This window comes from Marmota monax, unplaced genomic scaffold, assembly GCF_021218885.2.
Source record: "Marmota monax isolate L192 unplaced genomic scaffold, Marmota_monax_Labrador192_F-V1.1 WCK01_AAM20220418_F8-fsc00045, whole genome shotgun sequence".
In the NCBI taxonomy this organism is placed as follows: Eukaryota; Metazoa; Chordata; class Mammalia; order Rodentia; family Sciuridae; genus Marmota; species Marmota monax.
In genome coordinates, this window is record NW_026692132.1 from 9,411,038 (window position 1) to 9,436,096 (window position 25,059).

The window sequence follows — 25,059 nt, forward strand, 5'->3', positions numbered from 1 at the left end:
ATATTATTAGTGAACAAGAACAAAATAAATATCCAGTTCTCACAGCGTCTCTGGCACCTGGGGGCAAGTCTGAGACTGCCGAGGTTTTCAACCAGCACCTTGCATGACAGGTTCACTCTCAGTGGGACATAGTGACATCCTGGCACTAGTACTAGTTAGCCTTGTAATTGTGTCAGCTGACAACTGTGAAGGTGGGGTATGTAAGTCCAGGAAAGCTCTGGTCTGACTTTTCTCTACACCATTGGTAACTAATTGGTGGCTTTGCTGCATTCTTTTACCTCATTCATTCAAGAGTAGGGGACTAATCAAAATTTTCTACCAATCATATATAGTAAATCATTCATTTCTGTTATTGCTTGTATAAATTAACACAAATCGTTTGTGTATATTTGGATAAAGATACACGAGACTTTATGCACTCAACTTTTAGAGTCTTAATCTCTAACAGTTATTTTTTTTTCAAAAATTTTAAATGGTAGCTAACATATAGATATACATACATCTATATCACAAAGTTAATATCCCAATGTTTTTAAACTAAATTTCCATATCAGCAATTCAAAACTCTGCCATAGTAAATAAAATATAACCAATATAATTGAAAAATTTTTATGATAATTTAGCATGATGAAAAAAATATTTCAATAAACAAATTCTATAAATATCCATGAGTCCAAAAGAGATATGTAAAATATATAAGGTTGTTTATAAGCTTTATAAAACCAGGTTATCATGTTGAATTTTTTTCTTCTTATACATTATCAACAAATCTTCCCTCCACCTCAATTTACTATTCAATGGAAAAATCAGATATTTGAGTTGGTTAAATTATATAAAAAGTAACCAAGTTGACTCTGAATGAAAGCTTAAAAATTTCATACATAGTAAAGTATATAGATTTTCCAAAATAATCATTCTTTAGAACACCAACTTTGGCTGTGCAGAGACTGTGCCTCAGTTTTACTATAATTCTTTATTATAAATGCTGAATAAATTACTTTTGAAACAACATTTAAAAAGTCATACCAGACATTATTGGCCTCAATGTTTTCATATTTTCTGTACTAAAATCTTTTATGTTTATTTTTGGCTTTAAAAATGGAGCCAACCATTTTCCCAAGCTTGTTAAAATTAATATTGTGTCAAAAAACCAATTATATCAACTTTAATGCATTGGGGGAAAACATGATGTGTAGTCATAGCACAATTCAAGATGTTGGCCAGTTTAAGAAGAAAATGATTTTGCATAGTTTTCATTCTCCATATTAGGTCATCCTGTATTTGCCTGAAGTAATTAAGAATGCTACTGTTCTTTTATGGGCTAGACAATACTTCCAATAACTAAAATGCTTGAAAGGATCTGAAAGAGAACACTTTCAAATTCCCAGCTGCACTGTATGATAGGATTGCTGTTCAAAAACTAAATTATCTTAGGGAGATATGACTATAGAATCACAAAAGTCCTAGAATGAAAGAAAACTTCTATGTCCTTTAAAAATTCTACCTCAGTGAAGGAACTTTATTTTCAAGTCTCTCACTATTTATGAAGTTCCCGTTTTAAAGCTTTTAGTAGCTCAAAGAAATCTTCCATCTTCAAATACAATTCATTGCAATAAACAGCTCCAGTCAGGTTTTTTTCTTTTTTATTAAAGAGTGTATTAACCCATGGACCTCCTTGCTGGACAAGAGAGAGCCTACTCAGTTGACTTCCAGAGAATTAAGCAAAGGCCAAATGTTTTCTTTGATATGAGGATGCTGACTCATAATGGCAATGGAGGGGGGACATGGGAGGAATGGAGGAACTTTAGATAGGGCAAAGGGGAGGGAGGGGAAGCGAGGGGGCAAGGGGATAGGAATGATGGTGGAATGAGTTAGACATCATTACCCTAAGTACATGTATGAAGACACGAATTTTCACAAAGTATGTGAAAATACTTTTGTACAATCAGTGACTTGAAAAATTGTGCTCTATATGTGTAATATAAAATGAATTCCATTCTGCCATCATGTGTAACAAACTAGAATAAATAATTTAATTTAAAAAGTTTTTTTTTAAAGAGTGTATTAATTGGAATGTACCTCCTGTAAATCCCAGCCATTAGATCTATATGCATTATAGAGGATGAGAGCTTGTTTACTCTGCCATGTGATGGATCTTCACAACCTTCAAGTATTTAACATGACTTTTCTGTCTCTCTGCATCTGTCATCACTACCTCCAATTCCTCTATGTCCACCCATCTCAAGCTTTTATCTTCATCATTCTTAAAATATGGTTTATACTCACATAATTCTCTGTTCTTATGGTTTCCTCAGCATGCATATTAGATTTTCCATATCCAGTGACATTCCATATATATGTCACTGAGACAGATGTTAAAGATAAATGTTTTGGGAACTTTAGTTGAAGGAATTAAAAGATTTTTTTTACATCCATGGCCTTGAAATAGCCTACTTCTTCTCTATAGTTCCCCACATTCTTTCTTTGCCATATTTTAATTGTTTCCTATTTTGTCTAGTCCATTCTTGAGGCTGCATCTCATTGATTATTTAACATGAGGTCAATAAGTTTGCATATATTTTCAAACTTCCTGAGAGCTATAGAGCTTCCCTCCAGACTCCTAAATAGCCAAGAAATGGTTTGAACCACAGGCCTCTGCTGAAACATAAAGCTCACAATTATAAAATGTGTTATGACCTTTCAAAGATACGAAATTGAATTACACTTTAGAGTTGCTTGAAACATTTTTTAATTAATCAGTATATGATTACTAAAAAATACTCATAGGATTATCCTGATGTGACTAGTCAATATTGTCTAGCATAATCTAAGCAGTTTCCCTTTTTAAGGAAGTTTAAAAATTTCAAATGAGGGACAATTCCAGTCTTAGGAAACAAAAGTAAAAAGTAAAAAATCAAAGAATCAGGGCCATTATCTAATGATGTACAGTGGGTGGGGAGAGGGAAGGTAAAAAGGAGAGGCACTGGGGTCTGAACTAGAACATGACCTACTCCATGCTTTTATTATTATATCACAAAGGAATCTACTGTGATGTATAACTAAGAAGAACAAATAAAAATATAGAATGATGTAATTTATTTCTACCACAAGTTAGGTTTTTAAAGGTACACTATACTATTGATTTTGTATAGCACTTTTAATACTTCTTTCTCCTCCACAATGCAATTTGTTTTCTTTTAAAGACTAATTGCAAAGAAGGTAGTTAGAAAAGATAACCAAGATTTTATAACACAAAGGATAGATCCACTCTCAAACTCTTAGGGGCAATTATGTGAGTGGTGAATTCATATTGGAAGAGTTAGAGAAAAGAGAATCAGTAATTAAATATTACCAATTCAGTCTTAAATATTGACTTGCTAATAAATTCAGTGTGGGCTCAACTGAAAAGGAGAATAAATGTGTAATGTAAAATTCCAAGGGACATAAATATAAGAAAAGTTTTTTCTTTATTGAATTAAAATTCTTATTCAAGGAACGGAACCTGTAAAGATCTCAATATCAATTTCTTGCTTAAAAAATGGCAAAGTAAGAAAGAACTTGAAATGTGAAAGCAACTGGATAGCATCCAGTCTTATAAAGATAAAAGTGCAGAATTCTAAAGAAGACTGGCAGACATCCCAGATCAATTAAGGAAGAAATCCTGCAGAATAGGCAACATATTCATCTTTGAAACCTTAAATTTAGATAATGCTGCTCAAGAATGGGTAAATGGAGATGAAAAATATACGGAGGTAAAGAAGAAAATATAGGTTTAGGGTTCTTCTACATGATAAATAACTCAATGACTCATTTGATTAAGTTATATCAGTAGTTCATTCAATGCAGTAAAGGAACAGACTACCTGGTTGACTGATGGGACCAACTACTTGTCAATGGTCAAGCTGATAGTTTTGACCACAACAAATTTCAAATGATTATATCTGGAAGATATTGTTTAACATGTGTCAGTGCTATAGCTTGGTGAACTGTATTTGACATTACTATGTAGATTTCCAAACAATATGTGGGGCTGTATACCAACAATGCCTATAGATAAAGTATAAGTATGTGGGATGAATTGGAAATCAACCATCCTTATGACTAGTTGACATGACTATGGTTTTCCTCAAGTTAGGACCAGAGATAGGACTAGGTCTGCATTTGAATCTGTAAAGCAGAAGGAAACATCCCTACCAATTGCCTTGAATTATTATGTGCCATTGAAATTAAGGTTTTTAAACACCCATACCTAATAAGAAGAAAATAGTTCCATGGCCTATTAAAGAAAAGCAGTACTAAAGTGTGGGCTCCCTGGTCAATGATTAAAGAATATTTAAATTAATGCTGCTTGGGGAAAAGTTGCATGAATCAATACATTTTAGCACCCTTAAAGCCTTAATTTTGAAGTAAATTTCTCCATTTTTATGCACAGAAAAATGTAATCAATGCTTTTAAGAATAGTAAACTTATTTCACTATTAATAATAATGGGAATAAGGGAATAAAGGTGGTAAATGTGACAAAGGAGTCAGTTAAGAAAAGAACTTAATATAGGATAAGTGGAATTGTAAAGAAAAAATCATGGAATGGGTGATAATAAATGTATGCTATTTGTTGATAAAACAATACAATAATGTATTTTGCAGATACTTCATATAAAACACTTCACAATGATGTCAGTATTTTAGGTATTTCAAGTCATTTGAAACTATTCAGATTTTACCATAATTGTCATTTTATGAATATTTCATTTCATTCTTTGGCATCCAGAATATTCATACATTATCTTATTTTTAATTTCAAAAATAAGCTAAATTTAATCCAGTTCTCCTCAGCCAAATCATTGATCAAAATCATTTCGTTAATTGTTTTAAAGCATCAGAGCCAATTTTGTCTTTTTTTCTAAATTTACATCATAATTTTAATAAACTATATGTCAAATAATTATCCATTTTAAATTAAAAAATGGTTTAAAGTATCTTTGGACCTGATAAAGCTATACATGTAGCACATAGTGAAGGCACAATTTTTTAAATAAAATACTGAGAATTCTAAAATAGTTCTTTAAAATAATCCAGTGCCATATTCCTATTTTGTAGGGAAATATTGAAGTTCCATGAAAGTTTCGTATTGAACAAGCTCGGTAGCCTTGAGGCAGATCAGAAATTAGGATGTCCCGTTATAGTACTTTGGTTTTCTGAGATCTAGAGAGAAAAGGATGAACAACAAAGGAATATCTGCTTTGAATAAAATAGGCTTCAAAAAATGACAACTATTGTCAAGAGAGCGATCCTGTATGAGTTGCTAGTTAAGACTGGTTGAAGTTTAATTTAAAAAAAAAAATAAGAATAACACCAGTCGAACCACTTCCAGAGATGAAAAGACTTTGAAAAGTTCACACCACCTTTCATTCCTTTTCTATTGTGGCTTTTGTAAGTAGTGAAAAATCCAAGAAGATTTGAAAATGGAGTGGAAAATACCATTCGTGGGTTCAATTCATTTAAGGAAAAGAGTACATGATAAAAATAGTGTCACATTCTGGCCTACCCTTTTATTGAATCTTTACTGCTAGAGTATTTGTTTGGGACAAATGCCATTATACCTGGATCTATTAAAAGTTACTCTTTTAAATTTTTCTGAATAATAGATGTACTTTTTATTATATGAATATCATTGAACAATGGCTTCATATACACTAGTTAATTTACATTCATTGGAATAGTAATAAATATTTATAAGTCAATTTTCATTGTATTGATTCATGTTCTTTTCACCTATAATCATTTAAAATGTAGTGGTTAATTTAATGTTTGGTAAATTAGCTTGACATAGATGTGAAAAATAAATTGAAGCAATCGTATTGCTTATCTTTGAAACAGATCTTTCACACTCTCAAATAATTTTATTAAAAAATCCTATTTACTTTTACTTTCTATGGTTTCCTCTGATTCATTAGACTCTAAATTCCATGGGATTAGGAACCTTGTCTCTCTTGTTCATTATTTCATCCTCAAGATGCTTACAGAGTAGGAAAAAGAAAAATGTTAATGCTTAATTTATACTTGTTGAATGAATGAATGATTAAATGCAAACACAGATTCTATGCCTCTCTCCTCATTGCCTCTTCCAGGAGTTGATTATATTTAGAAACAGATTACTTTACAGTGGATTTCAAACTTTTTGATCATACCCCCAATAGAATTATCTTCTATATTAGCCTCTGTGTGTGTGCACCTGCACAAGTATACAACAAAATATTCATGAAACCATATTATGATCTTCAAAAAACCTAGTCTTTATATTTCTAAGCTCTTGAATCCATCCTATTTAGTTAAAAATAATTCAGGTATTGAAATTTATTTCATGACCCACAAACCTGCATTTTGCAAAAACACTGTTTTAGGTCATAATGCCAATAGTGGTGAATCATGTTAATGTTTGGGTACCTTGAAGGAACACATGTATCCTAGGTGGTTTTGGATAGCTAATTACTTGTCAAGTCTATAATTTGCTGACCTTCTTAACCTATGCAGCAGCATCTAATTCCCTATAGATGGTTATCACTTATTTCCTATACCCTAGACTCTTGGGAGCTGGAAGGCCTACAAGAGGTTGGAAATTTTGTCTTCTAGATGTCATTGGTGAGAAGTTGAGAAATTATGTAAATTTAGATTTGGATTCAACTGCAAACAAAACAATATATTAAAATTCTGTCATATAATTTCCCCCACAATCATACAAACTAAGATTGCTGTCCTTATTTTGTAAGTAAAATGACTGAGTCTCAAGAGGTAAAGTGATTTGTTCTGATGACACAACTAATAAACAGTCTTGACTCACTCATTTTCTACACACAATGCTTTTCCTAGGGAGACAGGATGCATAGTGCAGAAGTTCCTTGAAATAAAGGCAGCTCCTCTGCAGTGCTGAGTTTCCAGGCACCCACAAAAAGGAGGATCCCCAAGGCCTGAATGGCCCCTACCCCCGCCTCTTCCTAAGGGACTATGAAGGCAAAGGAACCTTATGTTCTCACGCAATTTCTTCACTCTGCCCATTCTATCATTGATCCACCCTGTCCTCTAAGCCCTTCTACTGTGCAGGGGACAGGAAAGCACCCTTAGCAAATGGTTGTTGCACTTATACACTTTACCACCTGAGTCCATCCCAACTACATCTCTGTGAAATGAGAAGGGCAGGCTGTTTATTCCCCTGAGAAACTACCCTTGACTCAACTAAGATCACAGCAACTGGGATCCAAAGTAAATAAAGCTCAGAATCAGCTCATTTTGCCTTGCACTTTTCCATTGTACATATAGTAAAATGTTGACTCAATACAATCTGATTTTGGTTACAGTAAAAAACAAAACAAAACAACAACAACAACAACAAAAATAAACACTCCAAACTCCAATCATTCTTCCCAAATCCCACCATCACCAAGGCTAGAACAGTGGCCACCTTGTTCCCTGCACCCTTTTTGGTCCGACAAACATAAAAGCCCAGGATGGCAAAGAGTCCTGTTCCACTGTCAAACTGGGCATGCTCAGTGGCAGTGCAGGTTTGGCCCAGGGAGCCTGGGTGCTCGCGCCGCTGCTTTGAGCTGTGTGCGCGCAGCTCAGGGGGCGCTGCCACCCGGGCCGGGCCGGACACGGCGCCGCCTGCCCCCTGCAGCTTGTGCTGCTGCTGCCGGCCACAGGAGGGGGCGAACAAACGTCAACCTGTTGTTTGTCCAGTCACCCTTTATCAACTCTCAGCACCACAAGGAAGTGCGGCACCCACACGCGCTCAGAAAGTTCAGCCTGCAGGAAGTTTAGGGAGAGCTCGGCGATTAGCTCAGCGGGCCGGGCCAGCGCTGGGGAGCGCAGGCGGCGAGAGCGCAGGGAGGCGCGGCGTCCGTCCCGAGCAGAACCCGGTTTTTGTCTTGGAGCGAAGCTGTCCCGAAGTCGCTAATCCCAAATGCACCGGCTCATCTTCCTCTACACCCTGGCCTGCGCAAACTTCTGCAGCTATCGGGACACTTATGCAACTCCGCAAAGCGCATCCATCAAAGCTTTGCGCAACGCCAACCTGAGGCGAGATGGTAAGAGGCTCATTTTATTTACTTATTTTTAATTAAAATAGTCACGTTTGATGTCATTGTTCTTTCTATCCACCTCCCCAAATCCTTCACATGAATTTGGACTGAATGCATTGTTTGGCTACGGAGTTGTTCTGCTTGTCTGTAGTCCCTTCAGCCCCTCCTTCAGCCCCTCCTTCCAGAATGGGGCTGACGGGTGTGGGACGCCAGCAGGAGGGCATAGTATGGATCAGGTGGCTCATCTTGCTGCACCCTAGAAAAGTCATTTTGGTGTCCAGAAGTCTGACACCAGGATGCTGTGCCTCATCCTGGAGTTGGAGAAAGTTGCAGACTACGCCACCCCTTGGTGAGGCTCTTAACCTTTTGGACTTATAACTAGCAAAGACCAGGCATTTGTGATAGGTGGAGTCAAGAGTGACCTTCTCTGGGTGATTTTTTAACTTAATTATGCATGTATTTTTAGTGCGTTTCAGTACTGCAATTTTATCTGGAGCAAGGTGACTATTTATTTATATATTAGTTATTTATTAGGAGAAGTTCAATGTTGCCCCTTCCAGACCCTTAAGTGACTTTCCCTTGGAACTTATGTCTGGCTCAGAAAAGCAGTCTAGGAGATAGGGTTTCTGGGGCTTCCTCTGTCACCACAGGGGGACCTGGCTTCTGCTGTTAGTGCTCTTGTGTGGGAGGCTTTCAAACTATTTGGAAGGAGAAAACTCCTGAAGCAGCTTTCCTAAGCAAGGTCTCAAAACAGGCTTATTTGTTTTCCTTTGCTCTGGAGGACACCTGGGTCATTGGGTCTCAGAGACTCTAACTTCAGATTATTTACTTTCTGGAGCTTCCACGGACAATCTGAAGTTGGTTTATTCTTCAATTCCCAGCTGTAGCTAATGTTCCGGTTATCTGCAGCTGTTTCTGGTATGCACCTAGATAGACCCTCAGGTTTTGAGGTTTTGTTTTCCCCTGATTCAGTATCATCTCTCCTGCTTTCTTCAAGTTCTAACACACCCCCTAGGAAGATTACCAGCCTAATCTTATAGCATCCCTGTTTGAGCTGGTGACATTTGACTGTCTTACTTGTAAATTCATATTAATTATTTTATACCCATATCACTTTCATTCTTGGTGTGTCCTTATTTTGGACTTCACTGGAAGACTTTTGGACTTTGAAGGGAAAATATAAACTTTACTGTATTTCTGATAACAACTAGACTGTGGATTTCAGTATGTTCAAGTCATTTGAAATGGTAAGGTGTGTTGTGGGGGAAGCCCCGGTCACCTTACTTCATTACAGTGTTTCATATGAAATATTCCAGCAGTGCATTTTTAATAATCTGCTATCTTAGATAAAGCACAAAAGTTTCTTAGTAAAATTAAAAAACAATTTAGGCCCAAGACCAAGATGTTATAGTTTTACTCTTTAAGGTTTCCACTAGAGACATATCTTCTCCTACTTGATTTTTTAAGTTTGCTCATGTTTGTACTTTATATGCCCTTTTAACTGCATAGAGTAAAATGCCACTTATGATTTGCATGACTTCATAGCCAAAATTTTGTAATCCTTAGCCTCCCAAGTATCAGTTACAAGAAGTCAAGGACAGAAAATGAAAAGTATGTAACCATTTTCCATTAGCCCAAGATTCTGTCTAAAACCAAGTTATGCAGCTGCAGCTCAGAATTTTTTAAAAATTATTTTTTTGGGGTAGGGAATACTCTTATTTTAGTTTTTATTGCTAAAACTCCATATGTCTAATCTATTTGGTAAATATTTTGTTCTAGCAAATTTTTAAAAACTACCATGGGTTTTTAATTTCTTTATAGTGTAGCCAGGTCTATTTAACAGTTACTCACACAGTTTAACAGTACACACACACACACACACACACTTTAATTAGCTCAGATTGCTAAATATTTTCCTCCATATCAGTTTCATCTTATAAACAATGCTGTGAAGGAAGAAAAGCTAGACACATAAAATCATTTTATAGGGAGTAAAAATATTAACACTCTAATGAGGTTTTAGTTAAATTTTCAAATGGCAGCTTTTTCTTAAGTGCATATGATTCCCCTAAGGGGGTGATATTGGGCTTTAGGGGTGAAAACTCTTAGCTATTACAATGATTTCTGTTCCTCTAAGGGGCTACAATATAAAAACAGATATAGAGTATATCAGTGGTGTTAACATTTCATGGGGAAGGAAGGTGAATAGAAAAAAAAAATGTTCAAAAAGATTGATGGAGGTTGGTAATGGTGAAGAAAAGGTTGAAAAACACTGTTGGAGAATTTTGGTGAGAGAGTAAAATTAAAGAATCTTTGAAGAGGTCTAGACGTCATCTAGAAAACTCTAATGGCAATATTTGAGCTGTCAGAAAGTAATAACTTGTTAAATTGACTCCAAGCTTTCTCAGCTTGCTTTCTCAAATCTTCTTCATAGCCCATTGAAGAACACAATATTCGTTTTATTTTGGATATAAAATTAAGGTAGGATGTAAACTTCAGGGAGATGTAGATAAGGAATATATTTAGGAAAAAATATAAAAACATAAGTTTCAAATATTAATGTAGGGCCTTTAGGAAATCTAGCCCTTAGATTAAAATGCATAGGATATCACAAGAAAAAAATAAATTGGCCATGATCCTTGAGAGGGATGGTAGAAAACATCACCTGATGATAGAACTATCTTCACATGTGAATGTCATCCATTTGTTCCTGCCAGGCTGAATAGGTGCTGCCTCCAGTTGCAGTCAAGAAAGGAACAACAAGAGCAGATGTCCTATAAGAAGGGCATCAGGTGTATTGCATTCTGTCTGGCTTGATACAGAAACTCACATGTGATCTATTGTGCCTAAGAGGTCCCGATAACTGGGATAGCTAAGAAATGATATGCAAATATGTAGTGCTAGGGTTGTAAATGATAGTCTTTCTCAGCCATTATAGGAGGCTGGCTGGCTCTCATCTTCTGGCTTCTGGAAATCTCCATCATAATCTATTCTTGTTCTAAAGAGACATCACCAGAGCCCTTCCATTTGAAGAATGATTATAAGTGCCCCTGTGGAGAAATGTGGTTGAATTTGGTTCATCTTTCTAGGAGGAAATGAGGCTGTATGCTAAAACATAATAATTAGTGGTATTAATTGAGTGTTTATTCTTATATCAGAGTTTTTATTGTTCTTGCTCAGACCAATTTATGAACACAGAGAAAAAAAATCCCAATTTAACCCTAGCACTCTTGTTTTAGTGCCTATACAGTCCGTGCCTTTGTGATAATAACTGGTCACAAGTATGTATTGCTCAGAGTGTGTATCAAGAAGTATAAAGTAGCAATTAACTGACACTTACTTACTTAAAAATCTAACTTTCTGCCTATGGATTTAAGAATATACTTTATTGACCTTTTGTTGATTTCTGAAAGTAAGGTGTTGCTGGTAAGCAGTGATGGATTTAGTTCCGCTTGGTAAATATACCAGAACTTGAATTGTCTATTACATTATCATTAGCTAATGATCGGCTTGCAGTTTTAGTAATTGTGCTTAGATTTTAAAGTAGTCAAGCTTGTTTTTTAAATGTGGCTTTCTATTGTCATCGATGGAAGTATACTGACTTTGGTGCATAGAGATTAAACCAGGTGTGGTGGTGCATGCCTGTAATCCTAGTGACTTGGGAGGCTGAGTTGGGAGGATGCTAGCCTCAACAACTTAGACCCTGTCTCAAAATAAAAACTAAAAGAGCTGAGCTGAGGATGAGGCTCAGTAGTTAAGTGTCTCTGGGTTCAGTCCCTGATACCAATTTAAAAAACAAACAAACAAACAGAGTTTAAGGGAAGGCAACAAAACAGAGGAAAATATAAACAAATTATTTTTTAAGTGTTTGAAAACTAAGAATCAGATTAGTGTTTAAATTCTCTGCTCTTCTGAATTTATAATTTATTTTATATACTTTAAATATAAATACTTTAAATACTCTAATAGTATTTAAGACTCCCAATCTTATGAAGCATAGTGGAGATTACATATTTTAAATTCAACAACTTTGAATTGCCACCAGGGGTAATAATATTTAATTAAGATTCTTTTAAAGAGTACAGTTTAGCCAGGTGTTTGGATGCCATGCAAGTGGAGGGTGCCAGTAATGGCATTATGAAGTCCCTGAATGTCAGTGGGTTTTTCTACAGGATTTTCCCTTTCAGTGAATAAGAGTAAAACTGTATTGTTTCAGAACAATAGAGTCAAACAATGGAGCAGAGCTCACAGGGCCATCCACCTTTTCTGACCGGCAAGAAACATAAGCATGCTGTCTCTGTCACGCAAGACTGTGAGCATATTTGGTCTCAAACCCCCGTCATTCTGAGTCTGGAAGGATATGCCCTTGAGAGCTGAGTCATAATGCAAATCATCTTCCTTTTGGAACTTACTCTTGAATTCTCTTTTTTGAAATGATCTCATTAGTGTGAAAAGCTAGTTCCTGAATACCTTAATAAAAGCCTTCCTTTTATTAAGATAGGAAAGTCTTTTAGGTGAACCAGAGGTAGGATGTTTCTAACTCATCTATGCCATGACATTTGGGTATTGCACTGATCTTTCTCAAGGGAACAAGATGGTTTTAGAGTAGAATTGAGTTAGTAGCTAAGTTGCCTATCCTCTTTCAAAGTTATCTCTTTTCAAGTGATTCTTGACTTAATCTGACTATTTTCCAAAGACAAAAGGTAAACAAATAGTTTTTTTTATCCTGCACTCTGCTGCTAAGTCCTGCTGTCACTGTTATTTATTTATTCGATGGTTATTTCTTGCTTCTGTCATATCTGCCATGTCTTGTCCTAGATGTTCAGTTGTTTAGCACAATATGAATGAAGCATACATGATTCCTGCCATCCTGAAATCTGCAATCTAGTGAACAATATGGACAAATAACTAGTCAGTTCCAAGTGTTGCTCTTAACTTTCTGATGTATTCTGAAGAGGGCCAAGTGCCTTAGAGGTCCCTGCAAGGGGACCTCAGAACACGTTAGCTTCAGATTTTCTACCGCTTCTTCAACAGAAAAATTCCACATATATCTCCATACTTTTGATTTACATACTGTCTTCGAGTTCATCAAAAGATTTTTGTTTGAAAAATGTATTTCACACTTAGAGTGTAAAAGCACTATATAGTGTGATAGGTGCTTTTGTGGGGGAAGTGCATTCAGTCACAAGAATCTACAAGGAGCATTTAATGCAGTCAGAAGAGACTGAGAAAGACTTTCTGGAGAAAGAAGCACTTCAACATAGGCATGAAGGATGAATGGAGTTCAGAAGGCAGGAGCCCTGAGGAATGCATGTGGAGTTTCCTTGTGGAGAGAACATTTGCCAAGATATGGAAGTGAAAAATTCAAATAAGCAAGTGTGCACTAGTGAAAATCCTGGGAAGTAATGTGAGGGAGTTTGGCCAGAGTGCTAAGTGCAATGGGAAGTCATTGAAGGATTTAATTTGGACATGCATGGCCCCTTCTGTGTTTGAAAGTAGTGACAGTGTTCCTGAGGAGTAGCCAGGCCAGCTGTAATGAAGACTGGTCTCCCTGCATACCCACTGTGAACAGCTACACACACTGGAATATTTCATTTGAAGTATGGTAGTAGAAGACATGAATGTCTTTCCTAGTCCCAAATCTCCAAAACTTAGTGGCCTATGCCTTATGACATTCCTGGTGTTCCTTACCCAAGATGCCTCTCTGGAGATCAGCACAGCAGATGTTATTTTTTTTAACACTATTTGAGGTCTCAATAAAGTAAGGTAAAGGGTGCAAGTGACCTGCCTAATGTTTGTCAATGTGTTACTGCAAATATATACACTTCAGAATTAGTGTAATTTAAAAGGGACCATGTTCACATTAACTTTTGTATGAAGGACAGTTTCAGCAAGAATCTACAGGCGTAATAGATGACAAAAAGAAAAGAATCCAACAAAAATGCTGCAGCAAAATGTTCTGTATCCCCATACAGTATTTTAGGACCAAATGTAAGTCATAAATAAAGGAGTAAGCCTTTGGGACCGACAGTGCACAGGTGGACGTGCGGGAAGAAATATTTTCTTCTTCTGAGAATTTTTTTTCCAAGGCAAGAATGAGGCATGCTTTGTTTCTCACAAGCACTGATGATGCATATAGTAATATATCTCTTCCCTATCTTCACCTTGGTGTGCTGACATCTGTATATTTAATATTGAGAGATTAATGCTGAGCATTTTTGTGATTTGTGGAGTTTTTGTATAATTGCAAGGTAGGAAAGTCTTTGGAAGCACCATAATACAGGTACTTGAACTGCCTTTCATCATGAGGAGTGGTCTTTCATCATGAAGAGTGGTTTTTCCTCAGATTTCTTTAAACTTGAGCACATTTTTATGGAGTGTGCTTATGAGGTTGAATAGTTTTAAAGGTAATGCATTGTCTTAAAAGCAAATCAAACATGATTTGAAACCTCATATATTAGAATTCTTTTTAAAGAAAGTTTATTTTAATGTTTATCTTTATTTAACAAAAAATTATGTATATATGTGTATTTATGGAGTATAACATGTTTGAAATATGTAGGGTGGAATGGCTATCAAGCTAATTAGCATATATGAATTAGCTCATCCTTTTTATGTGTGTGGAGAGAATGCTTAAAATCTATTCTTGTGGCAGTTTTCAGGGATATATGTCATTGTTATTAACTGTAGTCATCATGTTATCTATACTAATATTCTTGTTTTTTAAAATTTGAAATCCAGCATGGTTTCTCTGGGCAGAAGGATCTTAGGGACAGTGGCTGGTATGGGTTATGAGTGAGGGTTAAACATTTTGTGTTGGTTCTGTGCAAGTCTTTTCAGACCCAAAGGGAGAAGATCCTAACAAGTTCTGCATCTTGTGAAAGATTAAATAAGCCACATGGCAGCCACCCGGTTTATGGAATTTAGCTATTCAGTAACCTTAGTTATAGAAAACAAAATTGATTGAACCATTAAATAGTCAGCAAATTCACTTATAAGTTAAAAGCAGTGGTAACTGTGTATAAATGAGTTCATAGGTTCATGGAGTGGATACTAAATGACCATTTTTCTTCACTTTCTGTATAATTATGTCATATTTGTTTACATGGTTTCCATATCCACATAGAATGGGAGTGTGATATTAGAAGAAGGATGAGGACTGGTTCTAGTTATTCACACTACTAGCATTGAACAGTGACAGCCAGTGATTTTCCTGCCTCCTCTTATGTTTCCAGGCCTTGGAAAGTTTTCATGAGACCTAAGCAAGCACAGCTGGCTTAGGTTTCTAATTGAATTAAGTGAAAATAGTTCCAACCTATTTCCATATGTCAATAGGAAATTACTATATTACAACCCAGTGAAGTAGTTGATTTTTAAAATGATGTCTTTGAGCCAGAAAGGAAAGTTCACATTATATGACTGATAGATTTACCAGGTTCAGATGGTATAGTGGTATCAACTTCAGAAAATATGAAGTTCAACCAGAAAATTGACAGTGTTTACTATGGAAACCCTGTGGAAAAGAACAATTGGAGCCAGGATGATAACAAACTATAATTATCATTCTTTCAGTGGTAACTAAAAGATTTGTATTATCAAGAGGGAGGTGAGTAAGGATTTTATTGGCCCTTTGGATTAGACCTGTTGGGTTCAGAATCCTTAATAACTTGAAGATGAGCATAGGAAACACATCTACCAAGCCTTCATATGTTAGTTGGGAAGTTAATAGTTTGGACTAGATGAATGGATTGAATTGGCAGACATTTTGTAAAGGCCCAGAATGTAAATATTTAGGCTTTTCATGCCATATGGTCTCTGTTGTACCTACTCAGTTCTACCACTGTAGCATAAAAGCAGACATAGAAATTGCATAAATGAATAGGAGGACTGTAAAACTTTTTTGTTTGCAAAATGTTAATAAATGTTTGTAAGACTTTACTTACAAAAATGGACAGTTTGGCTATGGGCCAGTTTGCAGACAATCCACATGTTCTTGAGTTGGAATGATGTACTCATCTTCTCAATATGAAATTTCACAGGGAAAAATGCAAAGTCTATCTCTTTGTCTAGAAAATAAAAACAGCTGCAAAATTTTAGCATCAGCTTACTATGATTGATAGATTGATTTCATAGTGTCCCAGAGATTTCAATATGTTGTGTCTGTGTTTTTATTTACCTCTAAGAATTTTTTAATTTCCTCCTTGATGTCTTCTGTAACCCATTGTTCATTCAGTAGCATATTGTTCATTCTCCATGTGATGTAGGAATTTATCTTCCTTATTTTATCGCTGATTTCCATTTTCATTCCATTATGATTGGATAAAATGCATGGTAATATCTCCTTTGTATTTGCTAAGAGTTGTCCTATGGCATATGTTCTATTTTTGAGAAGAATCCATGTGCTGCTGAGAAAAAAAAGTAGTTCTGCTTGATATATTCTATATATGTCAATTAAGTCGAAGTTATTAATTGTGTTATTGAGTTCTGTAGTTTCTTTATTCAAATTTTGTTTGGAAGATCTGTCCAGTTGTAAGAGAAGTGTGTTAAAATCAACCACGATTATTGTGTTGTGGTCTATTTGTCTCTTGAACTTGAGAAGAGTTTGATTGATGAACATAGCTGCACCATTGTTTGGGGCATATATATTAATGATTGTTATGTCTTGTTGGTGAATGGTTCCCTTTAGTGTAGTGTCCTTCTTTATCCCTTTTGGTTAACTTTGGCTTGAAGTCTATTTTATTTAATATAAGTATGGACACCCCTGCTTGCTTCCGAGGTCCATGTGAGTGGTATGATTTTTCCCAACCTTTCACCCTCAGTCTGTGTATGTCTTTTCTTATCAGATGAGTCTCCTGGAGGCAGCATATATGGACAGATGTCAATATCTGTATCTATCTCATCTCCTAACTGGTTTAGTTGAACAAATTTTTGCTTCAACAAATGATGTAGCTGCTCAACAACAATGTACAACTGGTATTAGCTTTACCACATTGTCAGAATCCAGGGGCAGCAGTACTCTTAGACATCGGACTTTCTCCTGGACAGTCTGAATCTGAGTGTGATGTGCTCTTGGTCCTTCCCCTCTGCAATTCCATCTCTTTAGGGCTCCATTGGCTTCTGACATGAAACTATAAGGTTCCCTACTCTTTTGTCTGAAATATTCTCATTGGCTCCATCACTTTAGCCAACAAGTATGTTGCATCTCTCTGTACCATTCCACAACAAACTCTACATTTTATCACCATATAGACTTACCATAACACATCCCTTGGGATCTGAAATCATTCCCACTGTTCCAGGGAACCGTCTTGGGTGAGGTCACCATGATTCCTAGTCTCTTCTTGAAACATTGTCTTTCCCTGACTGGTGGCTGCTCTTTCTTTGTGTTATCAAATGATGGGTTTGAAGTGGTGGTAGAAACAAAGCCAAAACTACCACAGTACTCATTTTAGGTTCTTTGGGAAAGCAAGATTAGAGAAGGCCTGAAAATGTGTAATTTTATGTTATTTTCTTTCCCTGTAACTGATAGGAATAGTGAAAGGAGTAGGAGAGATTTTTGAATGTTATAGGGATCTTGTTAATATAAAAAGAAAGAACATTGTAAGTTAAAAGTCATGCCAGATTATAACCTATCAAGTTCTACAACGGTAGCATTTTTGTGGCTAAAACATAAAAATGTTTTAAAAATAGACATTGAACACGCATATATATTTTCCCAAACATTATTATTTTCTAAAAAGGTTTTATTTATTTTAGCTGTTGATAGACTTTTATTTTTTTTATTTATATGCGGTGCTGAGAATTGACCCCAGTGCCTCTTACATTCAAGGCAAGTGCTGTATCACTGAGCCGCAACCCCAGCCTTCCCTAATATTATTGAGTACTTTTATTTCTGTACCTTGCCCAGATCTCTTTGGTTGGTCTTCTGATCTGTATAGGATTTACCTTATTTCTTAGGCACTAACCTTAGCTTTATTTTCTCACTTTTTTCACTGATCCTCTCTCTGGAGAGTCTTACTTTGTCCAAAGTATTAATGGCTACTTAACGTGCAAATGAATCATAAGTCTCTACTTTCTGCTTTGACCTCTTTACTGAGCCATAGACTTGTCTTTTTATTTCACTGCTTGAGGTCTATAATGAGTGATCCCACTGCTATCTAATGTAAATCCTCTAATTCAGTAAATAATAATGTGAAATCATTTTTAAAATATTAGACTATTTATCCAGTGGCAAATTCCTTAACATTATGAATCCTTTCATTGCTGCTGTTGTATGTCTAGCCAATCATAATTATTTTTGTGTGAACTATTCAGTGAAGGCACAGATCAGATGTCACATTTTGAATAGAGGAAATGCCCTACACTGGGTAGTCTCTCCTGACTCTCACTTCTCCCCAGGTGGAATAGTTTACTCCTTTATCCAGCATTTCTATAATAATGCTTGAAGTGGCACTTATTTATTTGTATGTTTAATATCTGCTGATTTGTGTATGCCAACGGATTTAATGCAGCCAAACATTCTCCTTTTCCTCTTTATTGGCTGGCACATAGGAGAAGCTTATGAAGGTTTGATGAATGTGTAATTTTACTAGCGGGTGCTCGCTTTTTATGACAAATGATTGGATCATATGAGCCCTTTCACTATCAGATTGAAAGAGAAAAGGTGTTTCTCTTTCAATCCTGTCTTTTCAATTCTTGGGCTTAAATATTCTGAATCTAGGCTGACTGCTGGGTTTCTTAATTATCTGGTGTTTGTTATATCATTGATCAGGATAGAGAACATAAGGGCAAGAAAGAGGGAAGGTCATAGTGATAGGAAATTAATTTTTGTACACATCCATGTGGAAAAACCTAGAGGCAGAAAAGCAAGAGAGAAACACATATTTGCATGGAATGCTTTCATAATGCTCATGGAATAACCGAATATATTATTATGTCTTTAAAGTAAGTGCTCTCTGATAATAATACCTCATATTTCTCAAGGATTTTTAACATGACAAGGTACTTTCATATCCAAGGAATTTGGTTCATAATTCCAAGATCACATTTTTGGACTGCTACCTTATGTGAAAGCATGACATCTTGGGTTAATTTCAAATAACAATGAAATGTAGAATATTCTCAACTCTCTCAATAGAAGCAACATCAAAAGCCATAATACCATACACATAATACTAATGAAACTGATCCTTTTTGTTACATCTTACCACTATTATTTGAACACTTTCACATGAAATTTCTGCTACTTAATAAAAGGGATTAAAAGAAAGAGGTGAAGATATCTATCAAGGAGCAAGTCAATCTGGATGGCAAACTTTAGAAAAGTGAGGAAAGATTAATGCATCTTCTTTTCATATTGAGTTTTCTATGGAGAAGGATATTCACAATATATGTTATTTTACAGAGGATAAAATGAGAGTTGTTGATGGTGTATTTTTTTATAATCACAAAAACTTCATTGATAAAGTTACTAAACATAAAATTAAAGGATTTAACAAAATAATGTAAAAAAAAACTAGACTAAATACTATTTAAATAGCTCCAAAAAAAAAGCTACTGTGGCATTACAATGTTTTGATTCTGAGCCCAGATGTAATAAACAAATGCTATTCATTCATTCAACAAATGCTCTTTGAGTACTGACTAATGCAGAGCTCTACATGCAGAACTGTAGAGCAGCGATAGTTAAACTTAAGGTTCGGTCTTTGCTCACTTAAAGCTTCTACTTTGGCTGAACAGGGAAAATGCATTTGTGATTAAACACAAGGCAAGACGGTACAATACGAGTGTCAACATTTTGTGACCTAGGGTATTTTATTATTTTTTTGGCAGTTAATGTTTTGTTGGGTTATTTTAAGAATATCAATCTTAAGATTCTGTTCTGTTGATCAACTTACAACCACAATTCATCTATCCTAATATGTGGGTTCAGAAAAAGAAAATAATGATTAAGCTATTGTTCAACACAATATTATTTGAAAATGAAAGGGAAATCTCTTAGTAATCACTGTTATTATATTGATAAAAACTTGAACAGAAAAATAACTTTTAATTGTATTTTCTTAAATACTATCTTGATTTTTGTCTCCTGTCTTTTCAATTCTTGGGCTAAATATTCATGAATCATAAAAGTGAACATATGGATTAAGTAAATAACCCAGTAGTACTTTGTAATGTGTGATATGCAGTATGATTATTTGACCACTGGATGGCAGTAGACAAAGGTAGCTTTGTGCATCATATTTTCTTTTCCTCCCTATCTTGATTGTCTTTGTAAACTAAGGAACTCTCATGTTTTCTAAATACATTTTTTTTAAAAATCAAGAATAATGGGAATCTATCATTAATATGCAACTCTTCTATTCTGTATGATATCAGTAAACTCTCAAAATAAATTAACACATATTGAATCAGTTTAGATAACTGTTTTACTGCTTTGCACCCTTTATATGTCCAGTTGTATGTGTGTGTAAAGTTCAAAAAAATTCAGTTTAGAAACACTGATTAGTTGAAAATAGTTTTCTAAACAATGAATGCATGTATGTAGTCATTGACAAGTTTTTTTTTGGACACATGACTAGCTAGTTGACCATTCCGCGTTACTTGCCAGATGAATGGTTTATCAAAAATGACTGACTTTGGTGGACTAAAGCATGGTTGTAATATCAGAAGTGAGAAATAATCGTCTCCTCATGTTGTGATTTTTGAGATCCTATGAAAATGTGGGGCAGAGTGGTGAACAAATGAAATAAGGTGTAAGAACAGAACGGTTAAGCCCTGCAGCTCACTACCAAGTTGTTGAATAGTAATCACTTCTGGGTGTACAATTGCCAAGATTGCTACACGTAAAAACAAACAAACAAAAAAACTGGTTATGTTCAAATTTAAAGTGGTATGCAGAGCTGATCATTTCTAATGACTGTTTTAAAGCAGATTGGAAACACATGTACTAAAGTCTATACTGAGCTGAATAATGAGTACAAAGACTGACACTGTAATTCTAGAATCTCTCAGTGTTGCCTTATATGGTAAAGATTTTGAAGATTAAGGATTCTGAGATGGAGAAATGATCTTGGATATCTGGGTGGGTCCTAAATGGAATCACGAGTGTCTATATTTGAGAGTTGAAGGAGAGATTTGACTCAGGTAGAGGAAGAGATGGCGGAGTGACCACAGAGACAGAGATTTAAGTTATGCTCCCACAAGCCAAGGAATGCGAGCAGTCTCCAGAAGTTAGATGAGGCAAGCTTCCCTAGAAGCTCCTGAGGGAGCATAGCCCTGCCAACAGCTAGGTTTTGGTTTATTCAAGCTTATCTCAGACTTTCAGCCTCCAAAACTGTAAAAGAAAACAAGTGCATTGTGTTGTTAATTGCAGCCCAATAAACTAATACAGGGTCTTTAATATGAAAAATGAATAGATGAACTGCCTAATTTTTTGAGCCCAACTTCTCAGCTCTTTATAAAATTTCCTGGCCCAGTAAATTGATATTGACAGTTCAATGGTTTAGATCAGTTCAGATTTCTTCCCTTGAGAATATTATAGTAAGACAAGCCTAATTTCTGCCCTACCTCCCTAGTAAAGTTTTGAAAATTTTGACTCCAAATCTAACCTTATGCAGATGATGAAAGGGGCAATATTCCGATGTTTTATATTATAGTTGATTTTTAAAACTTTCTTTTAACCCAATATGTCATTTATTTCTTTGTTGGCTGTTATGGTTATTTATTCATGAATTTTTGTTATGAGCCCACTGTACATTTCTGTCTGGGACTTAGTGTTGAAAATTATGTGAGTCAGTACCTCCTCAACAACGGGGTCAGAGAGACGCATGGATACGCTTAGATTCGACCTGCTGAGAAACTCGTAGCAAAATTCCACTAAAGAGAGACCGGTCGGGAATCGGTAGGGTTTTTGGAGGTGACAGTCTGAGCTAGATGAGTGAATCTCCGCCACGCAGCGCAGAGGTCCAGACCCGCCAGCCGCTGCCCGCACGACTCGGTGACTGTCTGCTGCCTGCACGCGGCCCCCGCATCAGGGCGGATAGCCTCTGAGGCACAGCACAGCAGGAGAGGTGCAGGGACTCTAGGAAGAGGTCTCTCGCCAAGCCTTCATGAAATAGCGAACCGGGAGCTGAAACCAACCAGAGACAGACCAGTCCCACCCCTCCCTTCGGACACTCCGGCAAGGAGCCTGGGGCCCGCCATAGCAGAGTGGTGACATCACCAGAGTTCCACCGACAGAATTCCTTCCCAGCGGAATCCACGTTAGCAAGTATGTGACTCCCACCCCCTCCAGATACAAGCAGCCAGGAAACCTCAGGAATCTCTCCGGGGGCCTGTCTGTAGGGAAGCAGAGGGGATTCCAGATCCCCACCCCCCATTAACACCAGCGGCAACACCCAAGATCTTAGCCGCCAGTTTCTGGGGGCGTGCCCACCAAAGGGGTCCGGAAAAATTAAACTGTTGGTTCCCAGATCACCCCACCACAGCACTGGGGCTTAGATGAATGACAGAGAGGGTGTTCATCGTTCGGGATATAGGACACGTGGTGGGGCTGCAAGTGTAATCAGATCCTTGGGGAACCGCCTCTGGTGAACAGGACCTGGCTGGCTGGCTGGGAGGAGGAACAGGGGGAGGGGCCAGATAAGTGAAAGTGCTCTGGACTAACAGGATTGAGAGACTCCCAGGAGCCACCGTACAGGGATTTCTGTCAGCACATAGAGGGCAGAAGCTCGGCTCAGAGGGCACAGCTCCGCCTATTGGAAGAGAAGAAAATGGGATTCAGCCATAGAACAGGGGATGCCAGCATGGCAGAGATCTGATGTCATCGGAGAGCGGCCAAGGAGAAAACTTCATCGGTGCCAGCGGCAACGGAAACAGTTGGTCTCCTGGTAGGGAGGGTGAGTCACAGATACCCAAGTCTCTCTCGCTTTGTCGTCGAGCCAGAGGGGAGGAGCGGGGCCGCCACCCGCGCCCGCAAGGTAGGCAGACCTGCGACCAACCTGCAGATCAGGCCCAGCGGTCTGTAGGAGGGGCAGGGCAGAGCCGCCGCCCGCGCCGGCAAGGTAAGCAGACCTGCGACAGACCGGCGGATCAGGCCCAGCGGCCTGCCAGCGTGGTACACAGTTCACCCCAACTGGAGTAGGGGCAGAGCAGAGCCTTCGCCCGTGCCCAGATCAGGCCCAGCGGCCCGCCTGTGTGGTGGTCAAGTGACCCCAATTGGAGTGGGGGCGGAGCGGAGCTGACACCCGTGCCCGCAAGGTGGGCAGACCGGCGACCAACCTGCAGATCAGGCCTAGCGGTCCCCGGATGTGGTAGGAGGGGCAGGGCAGAGCCTTCGCCCCCACCTGCAAGGAAGGCAGACCTGCGACAGAATGGCGGATCAGGCCCAGGGGTCCGCGGGCGTGGTAGACACCTCACACCAATTGGAGGAGGGGCAGAGCAGAGCCCCTGCCCGCACCTGCAAGGGAGACTTTTCAACTATACAAGAGCAATATAAATATATAGGGGGGGAAAAATTTCAAAAACACAACAGTTTCACCAAGAAGAAAGAAACGCAAGCAGTATGAAAAGACAAGGAAAGAAAGGACTACAAGCAATGCAGTTCAGCTCAACTTTAGAAGAGGTAACAGCTGCAGCAGATGAAATGTCAGATAAAGAATTCAGGATTTACATGCTTCAGATGATCTGGAGTATCAAGGAAGACATTAGACAGCAAAATCAGACAATGAAAGATCACTTCGACAAGGAATTACACAAACAAATCCAGGAAGCAAAGGATCAACTATACAGGGAGATAGAGGTTATAAAAAACAAACAAACAGAAATCCTAGAAATGCAGGAAGCAATAAACCAACTTAAAAACTCAATGGAGAATACTACCAGCAGAGTAGAACACTTAGAAGATAGAACATCAGACAATGAAGACAAAGTATTTCAACTTGAAAAGAACATAGACAGCTCAGCAAGACTGTTAAGAAACCATGAGCAGAACATCCAAGAAATATGGGATAACATTAAGAGACCAAACTTAAGAGTCATTGGGATACAGGAAGGTATAGAACTCCATACCAAAGGAATGAGCAATTTATTCAATGAAATAATACGAGAAAACTTCCCAGACTTGAAGAATGAGACAGAATCCCAAATTCTAGAAGCCTACAGGACGCCGAATGTGCAAAATTATAAGAGATCCACACCTAGACACATTATAATGAAGATGCCCAACATACAGAATAAGGAGAGAATTTTAAAAGCTACAAGAGAAAGGAAGCAGATTACATTTAGGAGCAAGCCAATCAGGATAACAGCTGATCTTTCAACACAGACTCTGAAAGCTAGAAGATCCTGGAATAACATATTTCAAACACTGAAAGAAAATGGGTTCCAACCAAGAATTGTGTATCCAGCGAAATTAAGCTTCAGGATGGAAGATGAAATTAAAACCTTCCACGACAAACAAAAGTTAAAAGAATATGCAGCTAGAAAACCATCTCTTCAAAACATCCTCGGCAAAACATTACAGGAAGAGGAAATGGAAAATAACAATGAAAACCAACAGTGGGAGGTAGGACAGTAAAGGGGGGGGGAATAATCAAAGAGGAAAACAAACCATGTTTAGTAACATAAATAAACAAATATGGCTGGAAGAACAAGCCATATCTCAATAATAACCCTAAATGTTAATGGCTTAAACTCACCAATTAAGAGACACAGGCTAGTAGAATGGATCTCAAAACAAGACCCAACAATATGCTGCCTACAGGAGACGCATTTGATAGGAAAAGACATACATAGGCTGAAGGTGAAAGGTTGGGAAAAATCATATCACTCATATGGACTTCGGAAACAAGCAGGAGTGTCCATACTCATATCAAATAAAATAGATTTCAAGCCAAAGTTAATCAAAAGGGGTAAAGAGGGACACTACATACTGCTTAAGGAAACCATACACCAACAAGACATAACAATCATAAATATATATGC

At 37.2% G+C, this 25,059-nt stretch overlaps 1 protein-coding gene across 5 annotated transcripts in view; it reads left to right on the forward strand.

Moving 5' to 3' along the window:
* The first annotated feature begins 7,605 nt into the window (after positions 1 to 7,605).
* Positions 7,606 to 25,059, forward strand: part of Pdgfd (platelet derived growth factor D) — a 228,689-nt gene continuing 211,235 nt past the window's right edge. Inside the window, exon 1 of one of the 5 annotated variants that reach the window (XM_046466576.2) lies at positions 7,606 to 8,079. In XM_046466576.2, coding sequence (XP_046322532.1) covers positions 7,956 to 8,079 — 124 coding nt within the window. In that variant the 5' untranslated portion in view covers positions 7,606 to 7,955. Of the gene's footprint in view, positions 8,080 to 8,136; positions 8,423 to 25,059 lie in introns of those variants that run through there. The other 4 variants (XM_046466565.2, XM_058586610.1, XM_058586612.1 and 1 more) reach the window with 4 other exon arrangements.